At 48.9% G+C, this 26,883-nt stretch overlaps 1 protein-coding gene across 1 annotated transcript in view; it reads left to right on the forward strand.

Annotated features, from left to right (window-relative positions):
• The window catches only part of PTGFRN (prostaglandin F2 receptor inhibitor), an 83,272-nt gene that overhangs the window by 39,745 nt on the left and 16,644 nt on the right, over positions 1-26,883 (forward strand). Inside the window, exons 3-6 of the mRNA XM_059375851.1 lie at positions 2,522-2,935; positions 7,295-7,675; positions 19,758-20,183; positions 24,985-25,404. Coding sequence (XP_059231834.1) covers positions 2,522-2,935; positions 7,295-7,675; positions 19,758-20,183; positions 24,985-25,404 — 1,641 coding nt within the window. The remainder of the gene's footprint in view (positions 1-2,521; positions 2,936-7,294; positions 7,676-19,757; positions 20,184-24,984; positions 25,405-26,883) is intronic.

Consider the following 26,883-nt stretch of genomic DNA (forward strand, 5'->3'; position numbering starts at 1 on the left):
CTGTTGGTGGGAATGCAAGCTGGTGCAGCCACTCTGGAAAACAGTAGGGAGGCTACTCAAAAATTTGAAAATAGAGTTACCCTATGACTCAGTGATCACACTACTGGATATTTACCCAAAGATACAAATGTAGTGATCCGAAGGGGCATGTGCACCCGGATGTTGATAGCAGCAATGTGCACAATTGCCAAACTATGGGAAAAGCCCAGATGTCCATCAACAGATGAATGGGTAAAGAAGAGGTGGTATAGATATACAATGGAATACTATGCAGCCATCAAACAATGATATCTTGCTTTTTTCAACCATGTGGCTAGAACTAGAGGTTTTTATGGTAAGCCAATTAAGAGAATCAGAGAAAGACAATTATCATATGATCTCAGTGACAGGAAGAATTTGAGAAATAAGACAGAGGATTATAGGGGAAGGGAGGGAAAAATGAAAAAAGATGAAAACAGAGAGGGAGACAAACCACAAGAGACTCTTAATCTCAGGAAACAAACTGAGGTTGCTAGAGTGGAGGGGGTGGGGAGGATAAGGTGACTGGGTGGTGGACATGGGGGAGGTATGTGCTATGGTGAACACTGTGAATTTTGTAAGACTGATGATTCACAGACCTGTAGCCCTGAAACAAGTAATACATTATATATTAAGAAAAAAATGAAAAAAATAAAAAGAAGGGGATGATCCTGGTATTTATCCCCCTCTGTAATGATGTACAGAACCCCGGCATGTCTTAGGGGCTGTTCCCTCCATTCAACTCAGGAGGGAATAAAACAGCCATATCCATTATGTAGGTATCAAAACATCAAATCTACCTCTTTGTAGGAAATCCTAAAGATGTCTTTTTTTTTTTTTTTTAAGATTTTATATATTTATTCGACAGTGAGAGACACAGTGAGAGAGGGAACACAAGCAAGGGGAGTGGGAGAGGGAGAAGCAGGCTTCCCGTCAATCAGGGAGCCCGATGCTGGGCTCCATCCCAGGATTCTGGGACCATGACCCCTGAGCCGAAGGCAGATACTTAACCAGTGAGCCACCCAGGCGCCCCCTAAAGATGTCTTTTAGAAAAAAGTCCTGCAAGACATTCTTGCACTGAAGTTAAATAATGTGTTGCTTTTAGTTATCACACCCATGCTATACCTTCATTAGGTTAGGTGCACACTTACCTCCCCTGTAATTCTCATCTTGAGGACTAGGGGCAGCTGGAGAATTCCTGCGACCGTGTCCCCCAGTGTCTTCCTGTTTCTTCTCCAGTCTTTGGAAGGAAGGAGCAAGGAGAGGCTTTTCTTGGGTGAGGAAAGCAGATAGATGGCCATGAATGAGACTGGCTGGCTGCCCAGGTGGGGCCTCTGGTGGGGTCCGGGGTCTTTCTGGCCTTCAGCTTTGTGGGTCTTGAAACTGTTCAGCCATGTGCTGACAGATATCTGGCCATGAGAAGCGAGTCCTGTTAACTGGACTCCCAGACTGATGGATATACTAGAAGGTCATTATATTCATTTTGCTGTAGAGATGGGTCTTTGGGATAGGTCTTTCTGAGGACTGAGCAGTTTTTTTTTCCTCAAGGACACTGAATTAGTTTCCAAGTGTGAAATTTCGAGAAAAACGAAAGACGTCACGAATAGTAGCATTGGAGGGTTCTTCTATCCAGCTTTGTAGACAGGCCTCAGAGATGGTCCACGCCCCTTCGTAGAGGCCTTTTCTCTGATTATTTTGATTATCGCTTCCCTTCCTAATTAGCACTTACCAATACTTTCTGGCTTTCTGGCCCCCTCATTCCAGACTTAGTAAAGAGCCCACCTTTCCCCAAGTGGCCCTGATAGGGCACATAGCTGAGGGTTCAGTTTTCCTTGACCAGTTTCTTTTCGGCCTGTACATTCTACTCTCACTCGCTGTTTGTAAGCATTTCCCAGGCCTCGGGGCACAGGCAGCTCATGCCAGCTTCTGCCCTCCTTGGATCATGTTGCTTTAACTGGTATTAGATTCTGGAGCCTGGTACCCTAACAGGAATTTTACCCCTATTGCTGAGCACCATTCACCTTGGCTTATCATTCCTTCAACTCTGTCGCCTCCCTGCTATGGGTCCAGTTGTCATCCCTTTTTAGAGATGAGGAAACTGAGGCTCAGAGGAGTGAAGTAACTTGCTCAGGGGTGGCAGAAATCCATCCCCCAGACACAGCTCCGGAAAGAGAGTTAGGGAGTGTTCTCCACTCAGTTCTAGACTGGCTGGAGTGGGGGTGAGGGTGGGAGGGTGGTCTTTAGTGCCTCTTCTTTTTTCTTTTTTTATCCCCCCACCCCTTTGCTTTTTCCCTTTTTTTTCTTATTTTCCGGGTCAGAAAGTCAGTTGGGATTACGCACGAATTAAAATGGGAGAGCGTTCCCGCGTGGGCATTAGAACAGGGCAAGGGCACCACGCCACACAACCCCCCGCGGAGAACCCCCACCCCCACCCAGAAGAGGCGGGGATCGGCGGGGGAGGGGGCACGGCGCGGCACGCTGACGGCTGTGCTTCCTCCCGCAGTGCTGGCCGATGCCCTGCACGTGGCCGCCGCCCCGTCGCCCGCCTCGGACCTGAGCCTGCGCCTAGGTGAGCCGTTCGAGCTGCGCTGCGCGGCCTCCACGGCGTCGCCGCTGCACACGCACCTGGCGCTGCTGTGGGAGCTGCAGCGTGGCGCGGCCCGGCGGAGCGTGCTGGCCCTGACCCACGAGGGCCGCTTCCACCCGGGGCCCGGCTACGAGCAGCGCTACCGCGCCGGCGATGTGCGTCTGGACACCGTGGGCAGCGACGGCTACCGCTTGTCGGTGGCCCGCGCCCTGGCCTCGGACCAGGGCTCCTACCGGTGCGTGGTCAGCGAGTGGATCGGAGAGCAGGGCAGCTGGCAAGAGATTCAAGAGAAAGCCGTGGAAGTGGCCACTGTGCTGATCCAGCCCACAGGTGAGCTTCTGGAACGTGTCTGGCTTACACATAGGACCAGGCGGGAGCCCGGTCCTCTGCTGACAGGGTTGTTGGAGCTGGCCGCGTGAGGCCTCCCGTCGAGGGCCTGGTGGAGTGGGGTGGTGGTGAGTTTGAGGAAGGTGTGTGTATGCGTTTTGTGCCGGGTGCCTACTGCTTTGCTTTACAGCGGCTTCTCCTCTGGATTCCTACTCCTGGGACGTTGCAGGTTGCATAAAATACTAAGTCAGTTGTTGACACCAAGATTAAGTCCCTTCAGGTGCCAGAATGAGGTCTGACCTGGTGTTCGTGAGACTTTGGGGCCGAGCTGCCCCCACTCTGCTCTCTTTATTTTGTTTTGGTTTTATCTTATTTGGGTATTTCCCGAATTTCTGGCTTGGCTCTTTTGCACAACTGTTGGAGTGCATCTGGCTCACCACCCGACGTCTGGTGTACTGTAGATCCTCTAGCTGTGCGGTCCCAGCTAGGTGAGACTTCTCTAGGCCTGGGCCTCTTCTCGGGCTGTGTATGACACATTCCCCAGGAGTGTGCCTCCAGCCCTGGGGTCTCCCTGTGAGAAGTTCTCTGTCCTCTCACTTGGAACCAGCCTTTGTTTTTGAAAAAAACACATAACGTACTTTCCTACTCCTCCTAGAAAGTAAGAAAATACAAGATACATTTAAAAAAAAAAACATCAAAAGTAAGCTATTACTGATTCAGTGTCCAACAAGTATTGGTAAAGAAACTACTGGGTAATCAGCTCTGTCTGGGCCCTGGGGTCAGAGGTGCTTGGGAAACGTTCCCGGGCCCCGTAGAGCCTTGGGCTTTAGCAGAAACAGTATAAAGAGACTATCTCAGGATGAGGTCATTGCTGTAGATGGATGGCTGTCCTAGGTTTTCTGGGAGGCTAACATCTTCAGATCTGTTGCTGCCGCCTCCTGCTTTGTAAACTGGGAGGACCTTGGGCAGACTCATTTTCTGAGTGTCAATGTGAATGTGTGGCCACTCTGTTGCTTGGATGGGACGGAAAGCAGGAGACAGTCCTCATGGGGAGTATATTCCCCCTGTAGGCAGCATGGTCCTGGGCACTTTACTCTGCATTTGTATCACTGCACAGGAGTTGGGTTTGGTAAAAAGCAGGACTAAGGTTCCTGAGCGACTATGGCCATCAGTGAGGTGGGAGGTGCTCTTGCGGAGGAAAGGAGCTACCCATCTTGGTCAGTCTTGCAGTGGCTGCAGAAATCACTTTCTTTCTTTTCTTTACTCTTTCTTTCTTTCTTTTTTAAAGATTTTATTTATTTGACAGAGAGAGATCACAAGCAGGCAGAGAGGCAGGTGGGGGCGGGGGTGGGGGAGCAAGCTCCCCGCTGAGCAGAGAGCCCAATGTGGGGCTCGATCCCAGGACCCTGAGATCATGACCTGAGCCAAAGGCAGAAGCTTAACCCACTGAGCCACCCAGGCGCCCCCAGGTGCTCACTCTCTAAGTGGACTCAGGTCACCTTCCTTTAAGGATGTGATCTGTCCTAAGATCTGTCCTAAGATGACAATCTGTCCTAAGAAACCGGGGTATTCAGTTTGCATCACACAACTGTTCCCTGGGGACAGAATGATTAAGAGGTTCAAATTTGCAACAAGTTATCTTTTTCTGCGTAATTTTAATTGTAAAGGTATTTTTTATTTCAGACAAGCCACAAAACCCATAATATCGAGTGTAAGAGTCGGAAACTGAACCTCTTAGGCATGTAATAACATCTGGCTCTCTCCTGAGCCTGGGCTTCATAACCATTTTGTTGCCATGGACCTCTTTGACAGCTTTGAAGCCCGCAGAACCCTTCTCGGAATTAACATGTTTTAATTCATTAAAAATGTACATAAGATGACAAAGGAAAGTGATTCTATTGAAATAGTTACTGAAGTATTTTAAGACAAATTTGTTACATAGTAATATTATGCTTTATTAATGCATTAAATAATACAGACTGGCAGACTTAACAAACCACTGTAATTCCCAAGTAGCAATGAGTGCACATGATATTTGAAGATAACTGCAATTACTTGCAATGAGATTTGAAAATATCCCTGACTTCTATGGGGCCGAAGTCCCAGGGACAGATAATACTATAGTGATTTGTTGCTTACTTTCATCATGAGAGGAGATGCTGTGTTTCAGGTAGAGATTAGTAAAAACAAAGATTAGATTTTTTTTTTTTTCACCCAAGTCACAGACTTCCTAGATTATCTTCTTGGACCCCAGGTTAAGAACCACCACCCTGGATTGCTGGCCTCTCTCTTTTTGTCAACACCTGCACTAACCAAAGCTAGCTTCTTAAATACTCTTACTGTCTTGTTATGATGAACAGCCCAGAGCTACTTAAACTTGGGGCTGTGTGGTGGATATAGCAGTAACCCGCTCCCCTCATATTAGGAGTGGTCTGCTTCATGCAGATCTTGGTGTCTAATTTATGGCTTCAGTTTGACCCAACCAGAGAAAGCTTCCCCACTATAGGCTTTGTCCAGGGTCTCCCCTTGTATTACGAGTCCTTAGAAATTATTCTTTTTTTTCCCCCCTTGCACCTGCTCTATCCTCTCTCCCAGCTGTGAATTGCCCCCTAGTCCAGAACATATGGGAGCAATGGTTTGTGCTGCGGCAAGCTTTTTAGCAATTTGCAGAGAGACGATTATAGAGTGAACTATTCAGTTGAAGAGACATTTCTGCCGATACTCCTCAAGCTAAGAATCCATTTTCTCCATACATGCAGTCCACAGCTGTGTCTTTACCCCTTCTTCACTCAACCTGCTTCCCTCCTGAGCCTTCTTTTACCTCTAGCTGGCACACAGGGACTCCAGCAGGATTCCAGAGTCTCTGATCACAAGCAGTACTCGTGGGGCGGTTTGAACCCCAGGGCAGGCTCAGAGCAGCAGTTTCCATACTGACTACTCTCACAAGAGGCCCTCAAGTTCCTTTTGGGCCCTTTTAAGGGGTGGAGGAGGAGGAAGAATTTGGAGGGTGGGTATAGGTGAGAAATCAGACTTTTAAATTATCTTTTATAATACTGTTCCCATCTGATTTTCTGTCTTCGTCAAGGTGGATCTTGACCTTGGCCTGAAATGCGTGTTGGAGATGTTGTCGGGCTTTGGAAATACTCCTATGAAAGCAACTTGCTCCAAAGGGCATGGGCTTTGGGGTTGGGCCTTTTCTGAGCCAGGCACCAGCCTTTGTTGCTGAGTCAGTCTTGGAAGACCAGGGCTGTGCTTCTACTCGAATCCCCTGGGAGGTGTTAGCTATTCCTCATCTAAGCAGTGGTTCCCAGAGCATTACCACGAATTGAATGTTTTTCTACTCTGATTACAGATGTTCAACTTCTTTAAAAAAAAACAACAACAACAACAAACACTCGAATAAAGTAAAATGTTTCCATGTAAAAAGCTTTGACAGGGGAATGCTGAAACCAGATCTGCCTTGAGACTGTAACACCAAATACTTCAATGCTTCCTCTAAATATAGTCTACTTTTAATTATCCACACTCTAGCAAGAAGGCAGGGGCATGGATAACCCGAAAGTCATTGTGGTTTGGTTTTAGAATATCTGCTTGATGTTTGGCTTTAAGGTGGGTATGTCTAATGGAATAAATGATGCTTCGCATTTATCCCATTACGTTGCACTTTGAAGGCTTGACTCATGAAGCATATTGTCTGGTTTCATCCTCCTGGTCCTTCTGTTTAGGATTTTCTCCTCTTTACCCAGAAGATGGTTTCACCCTCACCTCCTGCAGTCCAGCCTTCAACCCCCAACCCCTGCAACCCCCATGCCAGTCAGCACTGAGCTGTCCTTTCTCCTTAAAATCACCCAAGGCTTAACTGTACACATGGAGAAAAAATATAATGCTAGTTTGTGATGTTCTGACTTCTTCTCAAACAAATGTTAACAGTTCTGAGCTGAGTCCCTGGAGGCAGAGAGCCTATGTTTGAATCCCCGCTCTGCCATGTATTACCTGTGTGACCTTGGGCAAGTTACTTAACTTCTCTGTGCTTCAGTTTCCTTATCAGTAACATGAAGATAATAATCGTACTTAACTCCTAGGGTTGTTTTGAAGGTTAACATTTCCAAGGCACTCTAGAGCAGTGCCTGGCATTTAGTAAGTGTATGTAAGCATTTGCTGCTGTTAGTATTTCCATGGAATGAAAAGAAATGTGTTATAATTTCCTTAATTTATTCAGTAAATATTTCTCAAGCACTTAGAATTGCACAAAGCCTTCTAACTCTAATGCCATAAATAAGAACATAGAAGGAGATGATCTAAAGGAGGGGAGGGGCAAACCTAACCCAGATGCTCTAGATGTATTTTTTTTTTTTCTTCAAGTTCTGCGAGCGGCCGTGGCCAGGAGTGTGTCTGTGGCCGAGGGAAAGGAACTGGATCTGACCTGCAACATCACAACAGACCGAGCAGATGATGTCCGACCCGAGGTCACGTGGTACTTCAGCAGGTCCCCCGACAGCATCTTGCCCGGCTCGCCCGTGTTGGCACGGCTGGACCGGGATTCCCTGGTGCACAGCTCTCCCCACATTGCTTTGAGCCATGCGGATGCACGCTCCTACCATTTACTGGTCCGAGATGTTAGCAAAGAAAACTCCGGCTACTATTTCTGCCACGTGGCACTCTGGGCACCCGGACACAACAGGAGCTGGCACAAGGTGGCAGAGGCCAGGTCTGCCCCGGCCAGCGTGGATGTGACCTGGCTAGGTGAGTGGCTGGGAAGATGGCTCTTAGCCTCTGGGGCTTTCCTCCCTCCTCTGGGCACTGCGCCTTTTTGCATCATCTTGGCCTTTACATCAGGACAAGCATGCTTCAGCCTGGAGAGATCCCAAGCTTGGGGGGCGGGGGGTGGGGAGCAAAGCAGGCTGAAATAGAATCTGGCAGGCAAGGGAAATGTTTAGATAATGTGGACTCAGTTGTCTCAATGCCCTCATTTGAGAGGATATAGTTTCCTTTTGTTGTCAAGATTTGCAGGGTCGGCCCTGCTGAATGGTTCTTTGAAATGGATCTTTGTTGGAGTGAGAACACTTCCATTCTTCCTTTCCTTTTCCTAGACTCTGAGGTGCTCTCTGGCAGGAGCTGGTGCTTTCCTAGAGCCCAGAACAGAAAAGAGAATTCCTTCAGTAAACAGAATGTGGTGTTTTTGGTGGTTTGTTGTTGTTTTTTTCTTTCTTTTTTTTTTTTTTTTCCTGAGGGCCCTGGAATCCCAAAATGATTTTATATGCAGATACCAGTTAAATGGAAAAGCCTTCCTGCCACCCCAGGCTGTCGTGGTGGGCTCCTTCAGTCATCCGCGAGTCCCCAGTTGGGGGAGCAGAGCGGCTCTCAGCTGTTGGCTCCTGCGGCCCTCACTTTAGAACGACTCGGTCTAGATGTGAAACTATCGTGCCTTTCTTTTATTCTCATCTTCCCTGGCCCTTATTTTCCTAAGTGCTTGCCCTTCACGCCCAACTTTCTAATTTCTGTTACTGTCTTTTTTTTTTTTTTTTAAGGATTTTATTTATTTATTTGACAGAGAGAGATCACAAGTAGGCAGAGAGGTAGGCAGAGAGAGAGAGAGGAGGAAGCAGGCTTCCTGCTAAGCAGAGAGCCCGATGCGGGACTCGATCCCAGGACCCTGAGATCATGACCTGGGCCAAAGGCAGAGGCTTAACCCACTGAGCCACCCAGGCGCCCATAATTTCTGTTATTGTCTTATAATGACTTGCTGGTAAGCTTAAGCAGGATAGGGGTGAGTGGAGAATGGGGTGCTTCACCTCCCACGCCATTACAAAGGTGGAGACTCCTCTGTTTTGAGCTTGACCTGTTCTGAGCCCCGATGTGGGTATTTGGCAACGCTCTGACGTTAGTAGGTAACCCAGACCTTTAAAGGCCAGGAAATCATTTCCTCCATCATCTGGTGCTGAGTGTCCTCCCACCATGACCCCCGCCCCCGTCTCTCAGGTCACTCTTCCTCATGCCTGCATCATAAACTCCTGGGTTAGTGGCCCTTTCGCTGTCTGTTTCTTCCTAATGAGCCTTTATTTGGCAGAGAGGGGGAGTTGGCGAGTGTGGGGACAGGGGGCAGGGAGAAGAGGAGGAAAAAGAGAGTGAGCAGAAGGTATGGCCAATTCCGAGTGAGCCCAGGCAGGGTGTTAATCATCCCTGGTAGCAAAGTGATTTTTTGCTATCTGCACAGTAAAGGGAGCAGGATTTATCTGACGAGCTTTTATTCCCGCCGTCTGAACCCTGTGCGAGAGTCTCGCTATGGAGTACTGAACTGGAACAATGCTGGCCCAGCTAGAACTCTCCTTAGCAACCTTCAAAATAAAACAGATGTTGTCAGCACCGAAAGAAGATTTTTCATCTCTGGAGCTGAATTTGTCTCTCGGCTCTGATGCTCGGTGCATTGTGCGGTGCCGTCAAATCCCAGCGCCGGCTCCCGGTACCCCCTCCCCGCCCCCAGCCCCCAACGTAGAATCACAGCTCCCGTGGATGTTTTTTTTTTTTTTTTTTAGAAAGCGCTGCCTGCACTCCAGGGTGAGGGCCTCTTTGAAGTGCTGGTGCACTGATCCCGGCGTCGCCCGGGGGAGACGCAGGGACTGTCAGAAAGCGGAAGGGTTGCTCCGGGAGGGAATGGGGCTCTTTTCAATGGAAAGAATTTGTTGGTGGCTCTGTTCTTCAGAGAGTGAGAAGACATAAAGGGACTAAATTGTGGGGAAAGGCTCCATTATGATCCTGAGGACCCAGTTGCTGGTTTTCCTGTGGAGTGCCATCACCCCTGTCGCGAAAGTCCGCAGCGGGTTTTACCTTGGCCGCTGGAAGGGGCGCAGAACCCACACCTTGCACGGCTGTTTTGCACGTGATGAGCCCTCGGTAAACGTTGGCTGAATGGGTAGATAAACCTGGATAGTGTGCAAGTGTGTGCATAGGAAGATGAGATCTGCAGAGAAAGCAATCACATTCAACTTACAGACTGTGCAGAGATGTTTGCACCTGGGTAAGCCTCCTGGGCGTGGAAGCGGTAGAGAAACCACCCGCGTTTTTCTTTCTTCCTCTTAAATTTCCTCCTCCTTCCCTGCGCCTCACACTGTTACAGCTGCTCAGACACTTGTTCAGGAGGTGAGTCGGGCGTGAGTCCAGCAGCTGACCTTTCTCCAGGACCTCGGGTCTGAATTCTGTGCCAAGATAGGTGGGCCTGGCCTGATGCCACATGATTGTCTCCAGATACACGTGGATGTGGGTACATTACCGCCTGCGTCTTGGGGCCTGTTGGAGGTGACTGAGAAGTTTCCGAAAGAGACAGGAAGACAGATGACCAACCAAGGACTCTGCTTATTTGGTCATCTTACCTGATGTGATTATGGGATGTTGGCACAAAAGAGTTCTGGAGGAAGTTGGTTTCCTATGCAGGTGTTATCCAGAACTTTCAGTTTTGCTGCTTGATAGATTAAAAATCATAATTACTGCTTATCAAACATTTGCTGTACACTGGCCCCTGGACTAAGGGCTGCACACACGTTAAATACCTGATCCCCACAATAACCTTATGAGTGAGGTACTGCCCCTATTCCCATCTGAAAACCACTGATTTTTATTTTGCTTATGATTTTGACAGTCAGGATTTAGGGAAGGACTCAACAGGGTTCCTCTCTCAGGCACACAGGGACGGCTGGGGATCCTCTTCCGGATGGCATTCTCATGATGCATGATGCCATGTCCACCGCCCTCTCCCCTTCTCCACATGGCATGTCATTCAGGCCCTTTCCACATGGTTTGGACTTCTCCCAGCATGCTGTGCTCGGAACAGTCACACTTCTTAGGTGGTGACTGGCTTCCAAGAGGCAGGAAGTGGAAGTGCCCAGCCAGCTGAAAGCTGTCCCGGGGTCTGGCACAGTGTTACTTTGGCTGTTTTCTACAGGTCTGAGCCATCACGGTGTCTGCCCAAGTTCAGGGACGCAGAGGGAGACCCCATCCCATCTCTTAATGAGAGAGTGGCAAGGTCACACAGCAAAAGGGCATGAGGGATTGGAAACAGAACTGCAGATGTCTTTGGAAAATAGAATATACCAAATGGTGAATGCTTGTTTCTTTTATTTCATAAAAAATGTTTATAGTGACTTAGAAAATGATGCCCCAAAGTCAAGCCTGTCCCAAGTGTTGTCCTCTTGTGTGGAAACATTTTGGCTTTGGGAATCAACTTTATTCCTGAAATGCTAGAGCGTAGAGTCCTCAAAGCCCCAGAGGAGGCTTTCTTGTCCTTATTTGCTTGGGGTTGGTGCAGAGAACAGATGAGGGAGCCGAAGCTAATTGGGGTCTTCTCATACGTTCCATCGTGTTAACCAGACAGAGATCAGGGCAGCGACACGCACGGGTCCAGCGAGTCCAAGAGCACTTGCAGCAGCTGGGATGACGGTGTCGGTTTTGTAGAGGGTAAGAAAAAGCTTCTTTTACTAGGATTTATGTCCTACTTTTGCACGAGGAAAAAAAAATTCAGTTAGCTTGCAAAATGAAGCCCGATTTAAAGTAAGAGACATAAAAATAAAATCAAGATCAAAGGGGATAAAACCAAATCAAAGAGGAGATCTCGCAAGGTGGCTGGGGTGCGTTTAGTTAGCCCCACTGGAGCGCTGAATTTGCCTCGGAAGTTCTGAAGAGTTAGGGCAAAGAGAAACGTGGTTGCGCGGTTCACCTCTGATGAAGGAAACCGGGAGAGCCAAACTTTGTGTTGGCACCGAATTTATCATGCGCTTTTTTTATTTAAGGGCATTGGGTAACATAATGGACAGTGCTTTCAACTGTTCTTTTATGAAAGGCTCTGAGTGATTGTTTAAATAGACGTTTCTCATATCCACTCTCTATAAAAGCTGAGGGCGTAAATCTTGAGTGTGTGAAGGAGTTTCTGTAAGAAGCTGAGTTACCATGGAGGACAAACGTTGCATTGTGTCGATCCAATTTAGTCTAGGGCTAAAACTAGAGAATCTAAGGAGGCAGGGCTACCTAATCTGCATAGTAGGCCATCTCTCTCTGCAATCAGATGTCTCAAATGAGTCTTTGGCACGAGTTGGATACTAATCAGTTTATGGTTGAGCTCTCTGCCCAAAGTACCAGGCTTCTGTGGTGTTAATTGGAGGGCGTTCCAGGGTTTCAGCTACAGGAGCAGGAGGAGGCAGAGCTGAGTTGGGCTTTTTAGTCTTAAGAACCTGATTTGCATTCTTCCCCACTAGAGGACTGTCCCCTCTTCCAGCAGTGTACCAGTGAGGAAGGTAATTATTTTTCTTTAAAAGGAGCTGCTAATCTGCTCAGTACTTGGTAGAGACTTCAGAGTCCTGTGCCATCCATCCATAGGAGATAAGGTTCAGATCTGCAGAACCTTACCGGCAGCTCTTATCAACTCTCTGTCCGCAGTTATCTCAGAAGGCAGAGTAGCAGTGGGCAAGTCCTGGGGTCCTGGCCTACTGCTTTCTGGGCGTGTTAGCTTGGGTGTGTGGCTTTGGTTTCCTTGGTTCCATGGGAGAATGCATATGAAGTGCTTAGCACAGTGCCTGGCACCCGAGGTCTCTGTACTTTCTCAGGGTGGTGATAATGACATTGGCGTTTGGGGGAAGTCAGGGTCAGTATGTAGCATATCCTTCTGCACCCAAGTTCTTACCTAACTAAGACATGCAAGTCTGTCTCAAGGCATGGAGGGACACAGTGTGTTCTGGAAGCAGCTGCTCCCAAGGAGAAGGGGCTGGGCTGACCACACCCAGCCCCGTTTCTGCCCCTGCTCCCAGACCTGGGAATTCACTCCTCCTCTGGGAGCACTGAGTGAGGATGAAGAGAGAACTGCACTAGGGTTGTCCGAATGATACTGCTGTTTCCTCTGAAATGGTGAATGCTGAAAACAACCTCATAAGAAAGGCTCAACTCAGGTGGGGAAAAGTGTCTCCCCCAAACAACAGGCTTTTATAGCCTTGTCTGTTTAAGCAGGAGTGAACACTTAATTGTTCTACAAATGATGAGAGTAGCAACTCTGACAGCGAGTCCACTAGCTCACCTATGGAGCGTACCCGCCTGGCTCAAGAGAGTAGAACCGGGATCAGCAGAGACAAGGGCCCGCCCTCTCCTGGTTTCCTCTAAGTTGGGCATGCAGCCTGCTCCTCTGATGAGCTCTCCCAAGTTAACGAAGCTTCAAAGCGGGTGTTAGAACAGGGCCCTGTTGTACACAGTTCAGGATTAGTGCCTCGGCTGTGATTACCACTCCCGCCTTCTGGGATGGAGTCGGCTTTGAGAAAGCGTTAATAACTGGGTGTGTAAGGGGGTTGTGCAGTTTGGTGCTGGTGGGACCCACGCCATCATTCTGCTCACATGCGCTGTGCAAGATGCTAGGCTTCCGACCTGACACCTCTGGGTTTTGGGTTTTGTTTTGCTTTGTTGTTTTTTTCCCCCCATTTAAGAAATGTACATGAAAATCATACCTGTGTCATAAGGTTGGTTTTGTTGTTGTTGTTTTGTTTGTTTTTAAGATTTTATTTATTTGTCAGAGAGAGAATGAGCACAAGCAGGGGAGCAGCAGGTAGAGGGAGAAGCAGGCTGCCTACGGAGCAGGCCCCCTACGGATGCGGGACTCCGTCCCAGGACACTGGGATCGTGACCTGAGCCAAATCCAGACGCTTAACTGACTGAGCCACCCAGGTGCCTCTGTCAAATGGTGGTTAAGTGAGAAGCAAGGAAAGTGTACAGCACGGCCCCTGGCATGTAGGAAGCCCCCAAGTCAATGCCAGCTGCTGTAACTGTCATTGTCAAACAGGGATGACGCTAATACCATCCTTGTGGAATATCTGTGAGAGAAGAAGGAGGCAATCTATGTGAAAACCTCCAGTGCAGGTCTCTGCACACAGTCGCCACAAAGTATCTGCTTTACTGAATTAGCCAAGGATTCTGACAGCTTTTCACTGTTTTTGAAAGTTTTAACATGGGAATGTGATGACCCGTATTAGAAAAACCAAGTCTTTCTTTGGGCAGGGTGTGGGGAGAGGGCTGTAGTGTTGGAGGCTGTAGCTTCAGGAGGTGGCATATATATAAGCAGACAGCATCCTGGAGCCAGATTAGGGAGTAGACCCTTATTTCTAAGAGTAGAAATGAGGATGTCATGGTTAGACTGGTCTCCGTATTCTGTGAAAGGGCTTGCAATGTGGGTGAGTTGTTTGTGTTTCGGTTTTTTGTTTTGTTTTGTTTTTTACTTTTTGGAATATAAATTAAAAAAAAAAAAAAACTAACACAGAAGTAGAAAGAAGCACCAGCTTCTTATTTCATCTTATTTCATCTCTCCTCCCTCCTGCAGACACACACAAACATGTGCGCGCGCGTGCGCGCACACACACACACACACACACACACACCATATTTTCTTTTTTCTTCTTCTGGAAGAATTTAAAGCATATCCCAGACACATGTCATTTGGACATTAAGTACTTTAGTATGCATCCTTAACTGATAAGCATTTTTTGAATCTAACCACCATTGCATTCTTAGCTGATTTCTTGATGAGATCAAGCAGGATATAGCGGTAATCAGTAGTGATGAAATGCTTATGCCAAAAATGAGCATTTTTATGCAAAATATTAAATTTACTCCAATTCAGCAAGCGTGTTAATGTCTTTTACATATAAGGCATTGCAGGCATAGCACATACAGATGACTTAAGTAGGGGGTCACTGACCCCAGGAAGAGTCCTATAGAAGGTCCACAAGACATATATACAATAATCATCAAAGTTCAAGACAGCATTCAGATAAAATCCTTAGAGAGCAGGAAGCCAGGTGGGTGGTAGGGTGAAGATTTGTTGAGCACACAGTAGAGATAATGACAGGTAAATTCGAAGCAGGCATTCTCCGTTAAGTAGGAAACACTATATCCTATAGAGATGTCCGTGCCTGATGGATTTCAAGGAACAGGCAGTTTCCAAACAGAATCTTTAAAATTGTAAAACAACAATAAGGGAAAATGTCTACACGTGCAGTAAAACAAAAACCAAAGAAGAACCCCCCCTGTACTCCTGCCATTGGGACATAGTGGAGCCACAGCTTCTCCAGCAGTACAAGACCAAAGTCGACCTGGAAGGCTGGTGGGTGGTCCAGATGACCTTCGAACATCCTTTAAATCCCTGGAACCTATGCGTTATGAGTTCCCAAGCCAAGAACCCACTGATTTTTGTTTGCCTTTGCATTAAGGCAAACAAACAAACAAAAATCCTCCCTTTGGGGGGCCTGGGATTCAGTCTATACTGACTGAACAGAAAATAAGACATCAGTCAGCGAAGGGCTTCTCCTCTCCTGCCAAGCTATGGTTCCTATCACTAGAGGCGCATACACCATGACCCTGCTGCGCTCACCTTTCTCTGTATTTGGAACCATAGGGTTTAAACGGACTCACTTGGAGGAAGAGAGGCTGGAGTAGAATGGGAGAGTCTGTTCAGTCTTCTGTTCAGCAACGAACTGGGCGGGTGTCCCAGGTGCTGAGGCAGAAGGAACAGCGGGAAGGGAGGCAGAAAACCAGGAACCATAGGGGTGGTGAGGGAATGGTGAGAGCTGTGGGCTCAGTGGGGCGTAGAGTATGTGTCAGAAGGCAGGAGGCGGTGAGGCTGGGCAGATGAGTTAGACTCACACTGAGGAGCACTTTGTGGGCCAGACTGGGGAGCGTGTTCTTACTCAGGAGGTGGGAAGAAAAGCCACGGGAGGTTTATTGTGCAGGTGACCTGATAACTGTGTCTGCCTAGATTTGTGTTGGGCGGTTATCATTGTCTTGGCTGAAGGCAAAGAGAGCCCAGATGAGGATGGTGTTCATGAAGTCCCCACTTCTGTTCACTGATTATTTATAAATCATCTCCTGTGTACAAGTCTCGGAATGGGAGCCGTGTGAGAGCTAGGGACCCTCAGAGTGGAGAGTTGGGGATGGCACACATTTCTAGCAGAAGTGACCACCAGAGTGAGTGCTGGGTGTGGCAGCAGGAAGAGTGGCTGAGGAGTTAGGAGGAGGAGTTGGCCATGTCTGTTTGGAGTGGGAGTCAGCTGTGTGCGTGTGTATGGATGTGTGCTTGTGTGTATGTGTATGTGTATGTGTGTGTGCGTGTGAACCAGTGTGCCTGTGTAGGAAGGAATATATGCTTGTGTGCGCATGCATGCATGTATGAGTGTGTGAATGTGTGCTCGCGTGTATACGTGCACATGTGTGCATGCATGCATGAATGAGTGAATTGCGCACGTGTGCATGCATGTACGAGTGTGAATGTGTGCACGTGTGTATATGCACACATGCATGTGTGCATGCATGCATGTGCTCGTGTGTATACCTGCACATGTGTGTGCATACATGTGTGGGTGTGTGCACATGTTTGTATACCTGCACACATGTGTGTGCATGTACATGTGCATTGGCATAGGCAGGTGGGGAGCGAGGGGATTAGGGTACAGTTGTTCTGGTGATGCCAAGGAAGCATGAAACCGAGATGCCTAGAAGCCCACTCTGTGCCTGTGTTAGGGTCTGAGCCTAAGGAAGAACCAAGCGGAGCATCTGGGTTCTGGTCCAGGGAGTGCACCCTGGGTGTTTCCAGGCCAGGGTATAGGAGGAGAGGGTATATAGAGAGCTGCTCAGGTGGATGGTGCGGGAGCTGGTTTGCCCACCTCCTCCGTGTGTCCCATGGTCTGACCACTGAGGTCACCGCTTCTCTATCATCTTTTTTGCTAACTTGGACAGCCTTAATTTTCAAACTGCCACTTCAGAGGATTATGCTCAGGGGAAGGAAGTAAACCCTGAAGGACCGAGGGATTTCTTCCTAAGAGCTGGTGACCGATGAGACAGAAGGGAAATCTCGTAGGTTGCCTCCTGGCCGTTTGGATGGTGCTGGTCGTCCAGGCTGAGAGGATGGCCTCTGGGGCGTGGTCTTCCTGGGTCCAATCCCTGGTGGCAGACCACAGCCCTGTCACTGCCAGTCATGGCACTCTGTGTTGCTCCAGGTCATGAGCCAGTCAGTGGTGGGAGAAAATAAGGAATTCAGAAGACAGGGAGCTTGGCCCATCTCTGAGGTGCAGCTATGTTTGAAAGGTGATAGGAGGTGCATGGCACCGGGTTCAGATTTGCCACTTTTGAGCTGTATGAGCATGTGACTGACTCTCCCAAGCTTCGGATGGTGAACAGCAGTTCACAGATACCTATGCATGTGTGTATATATGTGTGTGAATATACACATACGGACATGTACCAGGCACTAGTTTAAGCACTTTCATGTGTAAGTACTTTTTTTTTGAGTAATCTCTACACCCAGCATGGGGCTCAAACTTATAGCCCCAAGATGAAGAGGCACATAGTCTCCTGACTGAGCCAGCTGGGCACCCCTGTATGTTTTGACTCCTAATCCTCACAGCCGCATTGTGAGCTGGTTACTGTTACTCCCTCTGTTTTTACAAGTGACGCACCAGAGAGGTGAGGGAATGTGCCTGAGTACACAGCAAGTGGTCGGCTGAGCCGGATCCCAGCAGTCTGGCTCCAGGTCCCTGGCTCTTCACCATTGTTCTTCACGGCTTCGGGTTGTCATTCAGGGTAACGGGAGCACGGGAAGGGTCTCCGTATGATCCTCCGCACAGGAGGTGGGCTCCGTGAGTGGCAGTGGGAGCCGCCGCTGTGTCCTGAGCGCCTGGGATGGTGTGGCATCCCCGGCCAGCCCTGATGGAGGGGTGCCATTGTGCTCCGTGCACAGCCAGCCCGCGGGGCTGTCCCTGCCACGTGGGAGGAACCTGGGTGTCCTGCCTGCCCTTGGGTTGCTCTCCAGGAGAGAAGGGTCTAAAGCCTGAGATGCGGGGTCATGGGGAGCACCTTGTCTTCTGCACGTGATGGCGTCAAGGCATTTCGGTGGTATTTATCCCGTAGACGGTGTCACCTCAGAAGCAGTGTGGGGTGCTAACCCTCTGGCCAGGAGGCAGGACACCCCTGAGCTGTACAGCCTTGGCACGCTCACCTGCTGGGGAAGAAGGCAGGGGAACATTCCAGCAGTGCGTGGTGTCCCTGTACAGTGTCCACCTCATGACTCCGCAGGCTCCTGGTGGCAGCTGGGGCCCGCTGATTTGACTATCATGTATGCCGTGGGGACCACACTCGGGGCACTAAATGCTCGTGAGGACAACATTTGAAGGAGGTGGGATTTTGAGTTCTCTCCATTTCCTGGCCACTGAATCATTCTTAGAGAAGTCACGATGTTACACATTTTATTAGAACCGTAAATCACAAAAGAACCGTTCCTTGACCTCAGCAGTTTGTAATCCAAATGAGTCATAAATAAAAGCAATGTTAAATAAAACAAAACTGGTTGAGGGGTTGGGAATAAAGATAGAGGTGGCAGATGGAAAGTTCTGTTCAGGGAGAAATCATGTTCTAGTAGGCCATGTGCCGTAAGAGAAAAATGTAGCTTTCCCTAAAAGCCAGGCAGCACACACTGACCGAGTGCCTACTGCATACAAGACTGTATTTGCAACTTGGGGACCCGACAGGGAGGGGCTGCTGCTGACCAAGTGTCCCTCCACGGCTTGTGGGAGCATGGAGAAAGGGGGCCATGCTCTGGGGACCTAGGAGGGGACCCCAGAGGAGGTTACATTGAAGAAGGAGTGGAAGTTTGCAGGGTGGTCAAGAGGAGAAGGACACTGCTGGTAGGTGACCACAGTGGTGTAACACGGTATGGGGGCTGGAGTTCCTCAGGTCTTTGGAAATGACCTGGGGAGGGGGTGGGGACACAGGGAGGAAGGCGACAGAGAGGTTCCAACACCAGTTCTTGGCAAGCATGGAGGAAGGCCTAGGGGTCTGCGAAGACAGAAATGTAGAGGCCCCAAAACGGATGAAACAGGTGCAGGGAATCTCAGAGGAAGAAGGGGTTTCCACACAAGTGAAGAGAAGCGGGCTGCGACGGCCGCAGAGCACGCCAGGAGAGGGCTGGCTTTCCTTGCACCCCTGTCAGAATTTGTCCTGGGCAGGGGAGTGGGGTGGTCCTAAGGGAGCGGGCTTTACTGGAGCCGGCATCCGCGGGAGCCAGCTTCAGGGTTGGAGAATTGTGTGAGAGGGTTATGTGTGGCCGCGAAGAGATGTCATCTCGGGGAGTGCGAGGATGGCTGTTTATTGACCACTGAGCACAGACTGAGCTGAAAAAGTCAGAGGACCAGGAAGGTGAGAATGAGAATCGGCAGGGGGAATGATGACCCGAGGGCCTTGCCTTTGGAGCCTGGCCAGGGATGCCGGGAGCTCAGATCATTTCCATAATCTGTTTACTTCCCTGCTCTCCAAAACGATTATTGCATACCACTGGGTGGGGACTGGCCTCAAGTGCTGGTATGTACTCTGGATGGGGTTTTCCTGTGCTGCTCCAGCAGGTGGCTTTGAAGGTCTGTGGGCTCTGCTTGGCATTCTACACAAAACCCTGGTGGAGTGTGAGCACTGAGCATCTTAGATCCTTCTCAGAGGACTAACCCCCGGGGTCACTGACGGCAGCTCCCAACCCTATGGAAAGGACCAGAGTCGGATTGCAGATATTTGGCCTTGGAAGGTGTCCTGGGGACCGCGGTGGTACCGTGTTGTATGAGTTTTTCCATAACAGACTCTTCCTGGAACCTTCCTATCCAGGGTGAAGACTTCCGTTTCCATCACTGTAGTTAGTAGGACAGGCGTTTGATTGTCTGGACAAGAGTAGCGCTTGCTTTGTTCCTTCTGCTCATTCTTAGTGTGCTGCTGTCTGATTTTTGGGGGTTTTGTTTTGTTTTGTTTTAATCCTGGCACCTCTCTTGTTCAGAACCAGACTACCAAGTGTACCTGAATGCTTCGAAAGTCCCTGAGTTTTCAGACGACCTCACGGAGCTGGAGTGCCGGATAGTGGACGTGAAGAGCTCGGAGGCCAGCGTCCGCTTCACCGTGTCCTGGTACTACAGGGTGAACCGGCGCAGCGACGACGTGGTGGCCAGCGAGCTCCTGGCGGTCATGAACGGGGACTGGACACTCAAGTATGGGGACCGGAGCAAGCAGCGTGCCCAGGACGGAGACTTCATTTTTTCTAAGGAGCACACGGACACGTTCAGTTTCCGAATCCAAAGGACTACAGAGGAAGACAGAGGCAATTATTACTGTGTTGTGTCTGCGTGGACCAGACAGCGTAACGACAGCTGGGTGAAGAGCAAAGATGTCTTCTCCAAACCCGTCACCATATTTTGGGCATCTGAAGGTGGGCGCTTTATTCTTGTTGGCTGAGGTTCGGGGTTTTTGTTGTGGCCCACGTCGCCCCACTGTGTGGTTTTATATGCTGGGTCTCCCTGCTAGGAATCCAAGAAAATGCAAGCTCAGGTGACTACTGCTGTAAAAACAGCATGAACCCCTTTGAGATGCTGACGCCAGTGAAGGCTCAGTCCCAGGGAGAGAGCTGGTGCTTGGTGGCTGCTAGACGATCGTCTCGACGGTGCCCACAGCCCTTGTCACTGTTGCTCTGCCGGGTGCTCTTGAGCCTTGGGGGTGTGTTCATGTCTGGGAGTTCCTGCTGAGTGCAGTGCCACAAACGGGGGGTAGGGGGTAAGGCTCGGGGGCCCAGACTATTGCACATACCCCTGAGGTGCCGGTCACCCCATCAGAAAAATTGTTTCTGGAGAGGGGTGATAAGAACTCAAGGGAAACGGTTTCTTTGCTGTATCTCCTCTTGATCCTCGGAGCACTGTGTTGGGACATCAGACTTGTTAAGTCCAGCACTACAGGAAGCCCAGGCCTCCTAGGTCCCCCTTGTGCCCCTGGATGTGAAGTACCACATGCCCCTCGACATGCCTCAGTTGACTGATTGCCACCCTCTCCTTGTCCCCAACCCCAAACAGGGCTCTCTGGGACTCAGCAGAATCTTCTGTTGCCTGACACTCAGCTTGGAACCTTCCTTGCTCTTTCCCACAGTAAACATGACCAACCTCGCTTCCCCGCTGAGGCCACTGTCGGCCCTGGGGTCTCCTGAGTAGAGGGGTTTCCTTCCCACTCTCCTCATACAGCAGGACCTGTTCATCAGCTCGTGCCCCTCTCCACTGACTGGACTCCTGGGTCCTCCTCATTCCCTCGGGGAAGTGGTTAACTTCTGTGTCACAGCCGTGCTCTCTGGTGCTCTCGCTGACTCGTAGTTTCTCTCCACGCACAATGCTGGCCCACATTCGGACCGTGCACCTCATGATTATCTGAGGAGCTTTAAAAAAAACACTGAAGCTTGAGTCCCACCAGAGGGTCTATCTTAGTTGGTCTGAGGGTGTATACAGCTTTGGGCGTTGGGATTTTTTTCTTTTTAACATTTTATGGACATACGCATGTATGTGTGTCTGTGAGTGAGTGAGCAGGTCACTCAGATGGGGAGAGGAACGGGGCGGGGGGTGGGGGGAGAATCTCCAGCAGACTCCAGCCAAGTGCGGATCCCTGTGCGAGGCTCTATCCCACGATCCTGAGATCGTGACCTGAGCAGAAACTAAAATTTGGACGCTTACCTGACTGAGCCATCCAGACGCCCCCGGGCTTTGGAAGTTTTAAGCCAGTTCTCCCGAGCAGCCGGTGCTGGGAACCCTGGGGAAGATCAACGTCTCCTTCTCGGTCCCCCATCCTCCGCTTGAGTCATCTTGTCTTCCCTCTGGTTTGGTCATTTTCTCCCGTCTCACACCCTGTAGTAGACCATATCAGTTGTGACAGCTGAAAGCCCTCCATGCTCTCAATTCCATGCATCCTCTTCTCTAAACATACCGTCTGTTTTTCTAGATCACTCCTGTACGCCTCCAGCGTCACCCCTGCAGCCCACCATGAACCCTACCGCCTTGTGTTGGCCTCCATTTCTCTCTCACGTAGCTGGACCAGCTGTCCAGGGCAGTCCAGTCTGTGCCTGCTGCCCCGTGTCATTTCTTTTCTTTCTTAAAGACTTATTTTATTTATTTATTTGACACGGGGAGACACAGTGAGAGGGAACACAAGCAGGGGGAGTGGGAGAGAGAGAAGCAGGCTTCCCACCAAGCAGTGATCCTGATGTAGGACTCAGTCTCAGGACCCTGGGATCATGACCTACCAGCCGAAGGCAGACAGTTAATGACTGAGCCACCCAGGCACCGTTCCCGTGTCATTTTAGCACCCTCTTCCGTTCTTAGATTATGTCCAGGGGTGGAAGAGAGGACTAGACAGGCAGTCATGCCGCTTAGATTCCTGGCCATAACAACCCCCTGCACCCCAGTCTCCCTTGCCCCACTTAATTTTGCATTACACTCTGGCCAGACCACAAGGCCATCCAAAGTCAACCTTCTGTTACCTGCCTACCTACATTTGTAGTTGGATAAAAACATTTAAACGTGTTGACTGGCTTCACTTTAAGTCTGTGATTGTTTCTGTCAATGGGTTCTCGTGGCTGCCTGGCAATCATTCTGCATTTCCATAATCTATTTACTTCCCTGCTCTCCAAAACGATTATTGCATTCCACCTTCCCGGACTGAAAACCTTCTCTCCCAGCCTTACCCTCAGCTGTTGGTCCTGGGTTCTCTCTCCCTAAAGAGAATTTCTACAGGGTTGCCCACAGCCTGTGTCCTAGCAAAGGCCAGGCCCTCTCACTGGTCGAGCACGAGGCCTGTCTCTCTTATGTCATCAATTTCCCTGTCTTCTCTGGACCTTTCCTGTTGGCCTCTAAACACCTGTTCCTGCTTTTGTATTTTGTAAAGTAATTTTCACTTTACTTCTCCCTCTGTCTTCCCCTTCCCCAAAGCCGTTTGCCCCCAGCCATTGCTCTTTCTTTCCTTTTATAGCCAAAGCGTTTGATTTGTCTATACTTAGCGTCTCCACTTTCTCTCTTCCTTTTCTTTCTGGCGCCTGCTTCTGACCAGACTTCAGCCCCTGCTCCCCGTGTTAAGATCAGTAGTGACGGACATCCTGCAAAATCCCGTGGTTCATTATCTTACTTAGCGGGATTTAATGCAGGTGGTCGTTCCCTCCTCCCAGAAATACCTTGGCTGTGGGGCGCCCCTTCCCCGAGCTTTCCTCCCACCTCACAGCAACTCCTTCTCCACGTTCTTTGCTGGATCTTTCATTTCCTGAGCCTGAGACTTGGGACTGCCTCAAGACATAGTTGTCGGACTTCTTCTCTAGTTGACTTCCCTCTCTTGGTGATGTCTTCTAACCTCATGAATTGAAACACTGCTTACACACCCGGAACTCCCAAATGTATATTTCTAACCCAGACTCCTTCGCAGAATGCCAGATGCAGCACTCTGTTGCCTCGTTGACACCTCCGCTTGTCTAACGGGCATCTCCAACTCCCGTTCAGAATGGCGCTTCTGGTCTCCTTTTGGCCTTCTCTGGCACCTTCGTTGTACTTGTTCAGCCCAAAACCTTCATCCTCAATTCCTCTTCCTTCCCGGGGACTCAGAGTCTTGCCCCGGCCACGCTTCCCTGTTAGCCAGCCACCGCCACCTCCTGCCTGGATCACATCACTGCCCTCCTGACTGTTCTCCTGGCTCCCGCCCATGCACATGGCAGCTGGGGCAGCCTCTTAAAATGTCAGATGATGACACTCCTCTGCCCTAACCTGCAAAGACTTTGCATCTCACTCAAAGCAAAACCCAGGGTCCTCTTGGTAGCCTTGCGTGCCCTGTGGCATCTAGCTCCCCTTATCTTCGGACCGCATGCATAACTCTCCCCCAGGCTCACTTCTCTTCAGCCCCTCCGCCTTGCCCATGGTGCCTCCAGCATGCTGGGCAGACCTCTGCCTTTCGGCTTCCTGCCCGTTCTTCCCTCTGCCTAGATAGTTGTTCCCCACATGGGTACAGGGCTCGTTCCCTCACCTTCGCAGCTCCTTGATGCCTCACAAGGGATGCCATCCCTGGCCACTCTATGTAAAATGTCTCTCCCTGCCCCCCCCCCCACATTCTTTTTCTCCTCTTTCCCTGCTTTATTCTCTCAAGCATATCACCATCTAACCCTGCCATTTATGTTCCCTGCTGTGTTCATCTTCCTTCACTAGCATATAAAGGGAGAGACTTCTGTATGCTTTGTTTACTGTGGCATTCCCAGTGCCTGGAATACGGGAGGCTCTCACTTAGTACTTGTTCAGTGAAGGGATGGATTACCAAACTCACAGGAGAATCAGGAAAGAATGTAGGGGGCTCAGTGGAACCTCAGGCATCCGTGAGCATGGAGAGACACTCCGACATGCATGTTCTGCTTAATAGGTTTGGCAGAACAGCTATTCCTACCAAACCTAGTGTAAAAATTTTGTTTTATAATGAGACAGATTATAGAATTAATAATCTTATTAAAGGATAAAAAGCCTGTGTTTAATTCATTTATTCATCCATTCAACAAATATTTAAGTACCTTCCAAGTGCCTGACAGTGAGCCATTAGAATATAGATGGCTTCTAATGTGTATATGCTTAGGGATTTCTTTTTTCACAGAAAAGCGGGGGTAACATACCTAAACCTAAAGTTAACGTAGCCATGGACACTTGCTCAAAATGTTAAAATGTCCTCTCTGTGGAAATCATTGACGGACAGGTGTGTGTTCCATTCCCCTGACCCACAATCTGTTCTGTATTGTGACTGTCATATAGATTTAACAGAAAGAACCCATATCTCCCTCCCCTGATCTTCCAAGCAGACTTTCCCTGCACTTTCCCCAGCAGAACATCAGGGAGAGGTCTTGGCATGGTCTAGGGCCGGACTTGGGAGTTGGGTTCTGGCGCATCTCCTCCTAGTCATGAACCGTGAGTCCTGCCTCACATCCTTAAGGATCCCAGCAGTCTGCCGGATTCTTTCACACCCATTAAATCATTTCAGACTGTTCTGCTTCATCCAGCGGGGTGGTTTGTAGCCTGCTTACAGATACACGTGATTTTCTTTCTGAGTCTCCAGATTTTCTTAAGTGCTATTGTGCAGCAATTTGCAAATAAATTCCAATTTCCGTGTCATTGTGCTTTCAGATGCATATCCATTTTCACTAGTCCTGTTGGGAATCACCTCTTTCTGGTACTTCCTTCCAGATTCTGTGCTCGTGGTGAAGGCAAGGCAGCCGAAGCCTTTCTTTGCCGCAGGAAATACATTTGAGATGACTTGCAAAGTGTCTTCCAAGAATATTAAATCACCACGCTACTCTGTTCTCATCACCGCGGAGAAGCCTGTGGGGGACCTCTCCAGTCCCAATGAAACCAAGTACATCATCTCCCTGGACCAGGATTCTGTGGTGAAGCTGGAGAATTGGACAGATGCGTCACGGGTGGATGGCGTCGTGTTAGAGAAAGTGCAGGAAGATGAATTTCGATACCGAATGTACCAGACTCAGGTCTCCGACGCGGGGCTGTACCGCTGCGTGGTAACAGCCTGGTCTCCTGTCAGGGGCAGCCTGTGGCGAGAAGCAGCCACCAGTCTCTCCAATCCTATTGAGATTGACTTCCAAACTGCAGGTGAGCGGGGACCCTGTTGAACACAGACTGAACTAGAACGTGACCCTAGGAGTTTGAGCCAGTGGCTTCGTTTCTCTTAAACAGCTTTCTTTGTGAGATGTAATTCACAAGCCATGCAGTTTACTCATTACAAGGGTATCATTCAGTGGCTTCCGGTATATTCACAGAGTTGTGCAAACCATCACCACATTTGATTTGTAGAACATTTTCGTTATCCCCCGAAGAAATCCTGTCTCCTTTAGCTGACACCCTTCAATTCCCAGCCCTCCAGCAACCACTTATCTACTCTCTGTCTCTGTCAGCGTGCCTGTGGTGGACATTTTACATTGCATTCATGGAATGTAATACGTGGTCCTCACGTCTGTCTTCTGTCACTGTAACCCATCATTTTCTTTCTTTCTTTCTCTCTTGGTCTTTATTCTTAATCGTTGTACAGTGTTTTCGAGGATCGTCTGTGTTATAGCATGTATCAGTACTTCATTCCTTTCTATGACCAAATAGTACTCCACGGTGTGGGGACACTACATTTTGTTTGGATAAACAATGGCCATTTGGGTGTTTCCACTTCTTGGACCATTAGGAGCTCTTCTGTACAAATTTTTGTATACACATACTACCCTCATTACCTTTTTTTAATAGATGAACCAAAACTCAGCAATTTAGCTTCTTTAGAGAACACTGTGGAGTATAAATAAAGAGAAAAGGGTGCTGCACCTCCACAGGGGTTACATGATTTGCTGCATGTGCAAGGTTCAAGCCAAGTTCATCAGGGGTCCCTAGGACTGAAGGTGATGGGCACTACTTTTGGCCTGACTTACAAAGTGGTATTTCCACACAGGGGTTGAGTATCCCATCCCTGTGCCTCATCTTGCTTTAGGACTGGAAAAAGATTTCCCGTCAATTAGTCGAGTTGCCAGAGCTGTGCTGGTATGGTTGAATATATCTGTCAACCAGCTTGTTAAGTCTAGTTCCTGGTGGTGGTCATGTATGGCAAGGTTAATTAAAACAGGCATTTTTATGTCTATTCTTAATTGATTTTGTTTTTGGCTAAGTAAAACATTTTTATGCCATAAGACAGGTCAACTTTTTTTAATGGTATGGATACATATTCTTAAATAGAAATATTTCTTATTTGTCCGTGTAATTCATGAAACTCCTCTGAGTATCCCATCCCTGTGCCTCATCTTGCTTTAGGACTGGAAAAAGATTTCCCGTCAATTAGTCGAGTTGCCAGAGCTGTGCTGGTATGGTTGAATATATCTGTCAACCAGCTTGTTAAGTCTAGTTCCTGGTGGTGGTCATGTATGGCAAGGTTAATTAAAACAGGCATTTTTATGTCTATTCTTAATTGATTTTGTTTTTGGCTAAGTAAAACATTTTTATGCCATAAGACAGGTCAACTTTTTTTAATGGTATGGATACATATTCTTAAATAGAAATATTTCTTATTTGTCCGTGTAATTCATGAAACTCCTCTGA

The sequence above is a fragment of the Mustela nigripes genome, chromosome 14, assembly GCF_022355385.1.
Source record: "Mustela nigripes isolate SB6536 chromosome 14, MUSNIG.SB6536, whole genome shotgun sequence".
In the NCBI taxonomy this organism is placed as follows: Eukaryota; Metazoa; Chordata; class Mammalia; order Carnivora; family Mustelidae; genus Mustela; species Mustela nigripes.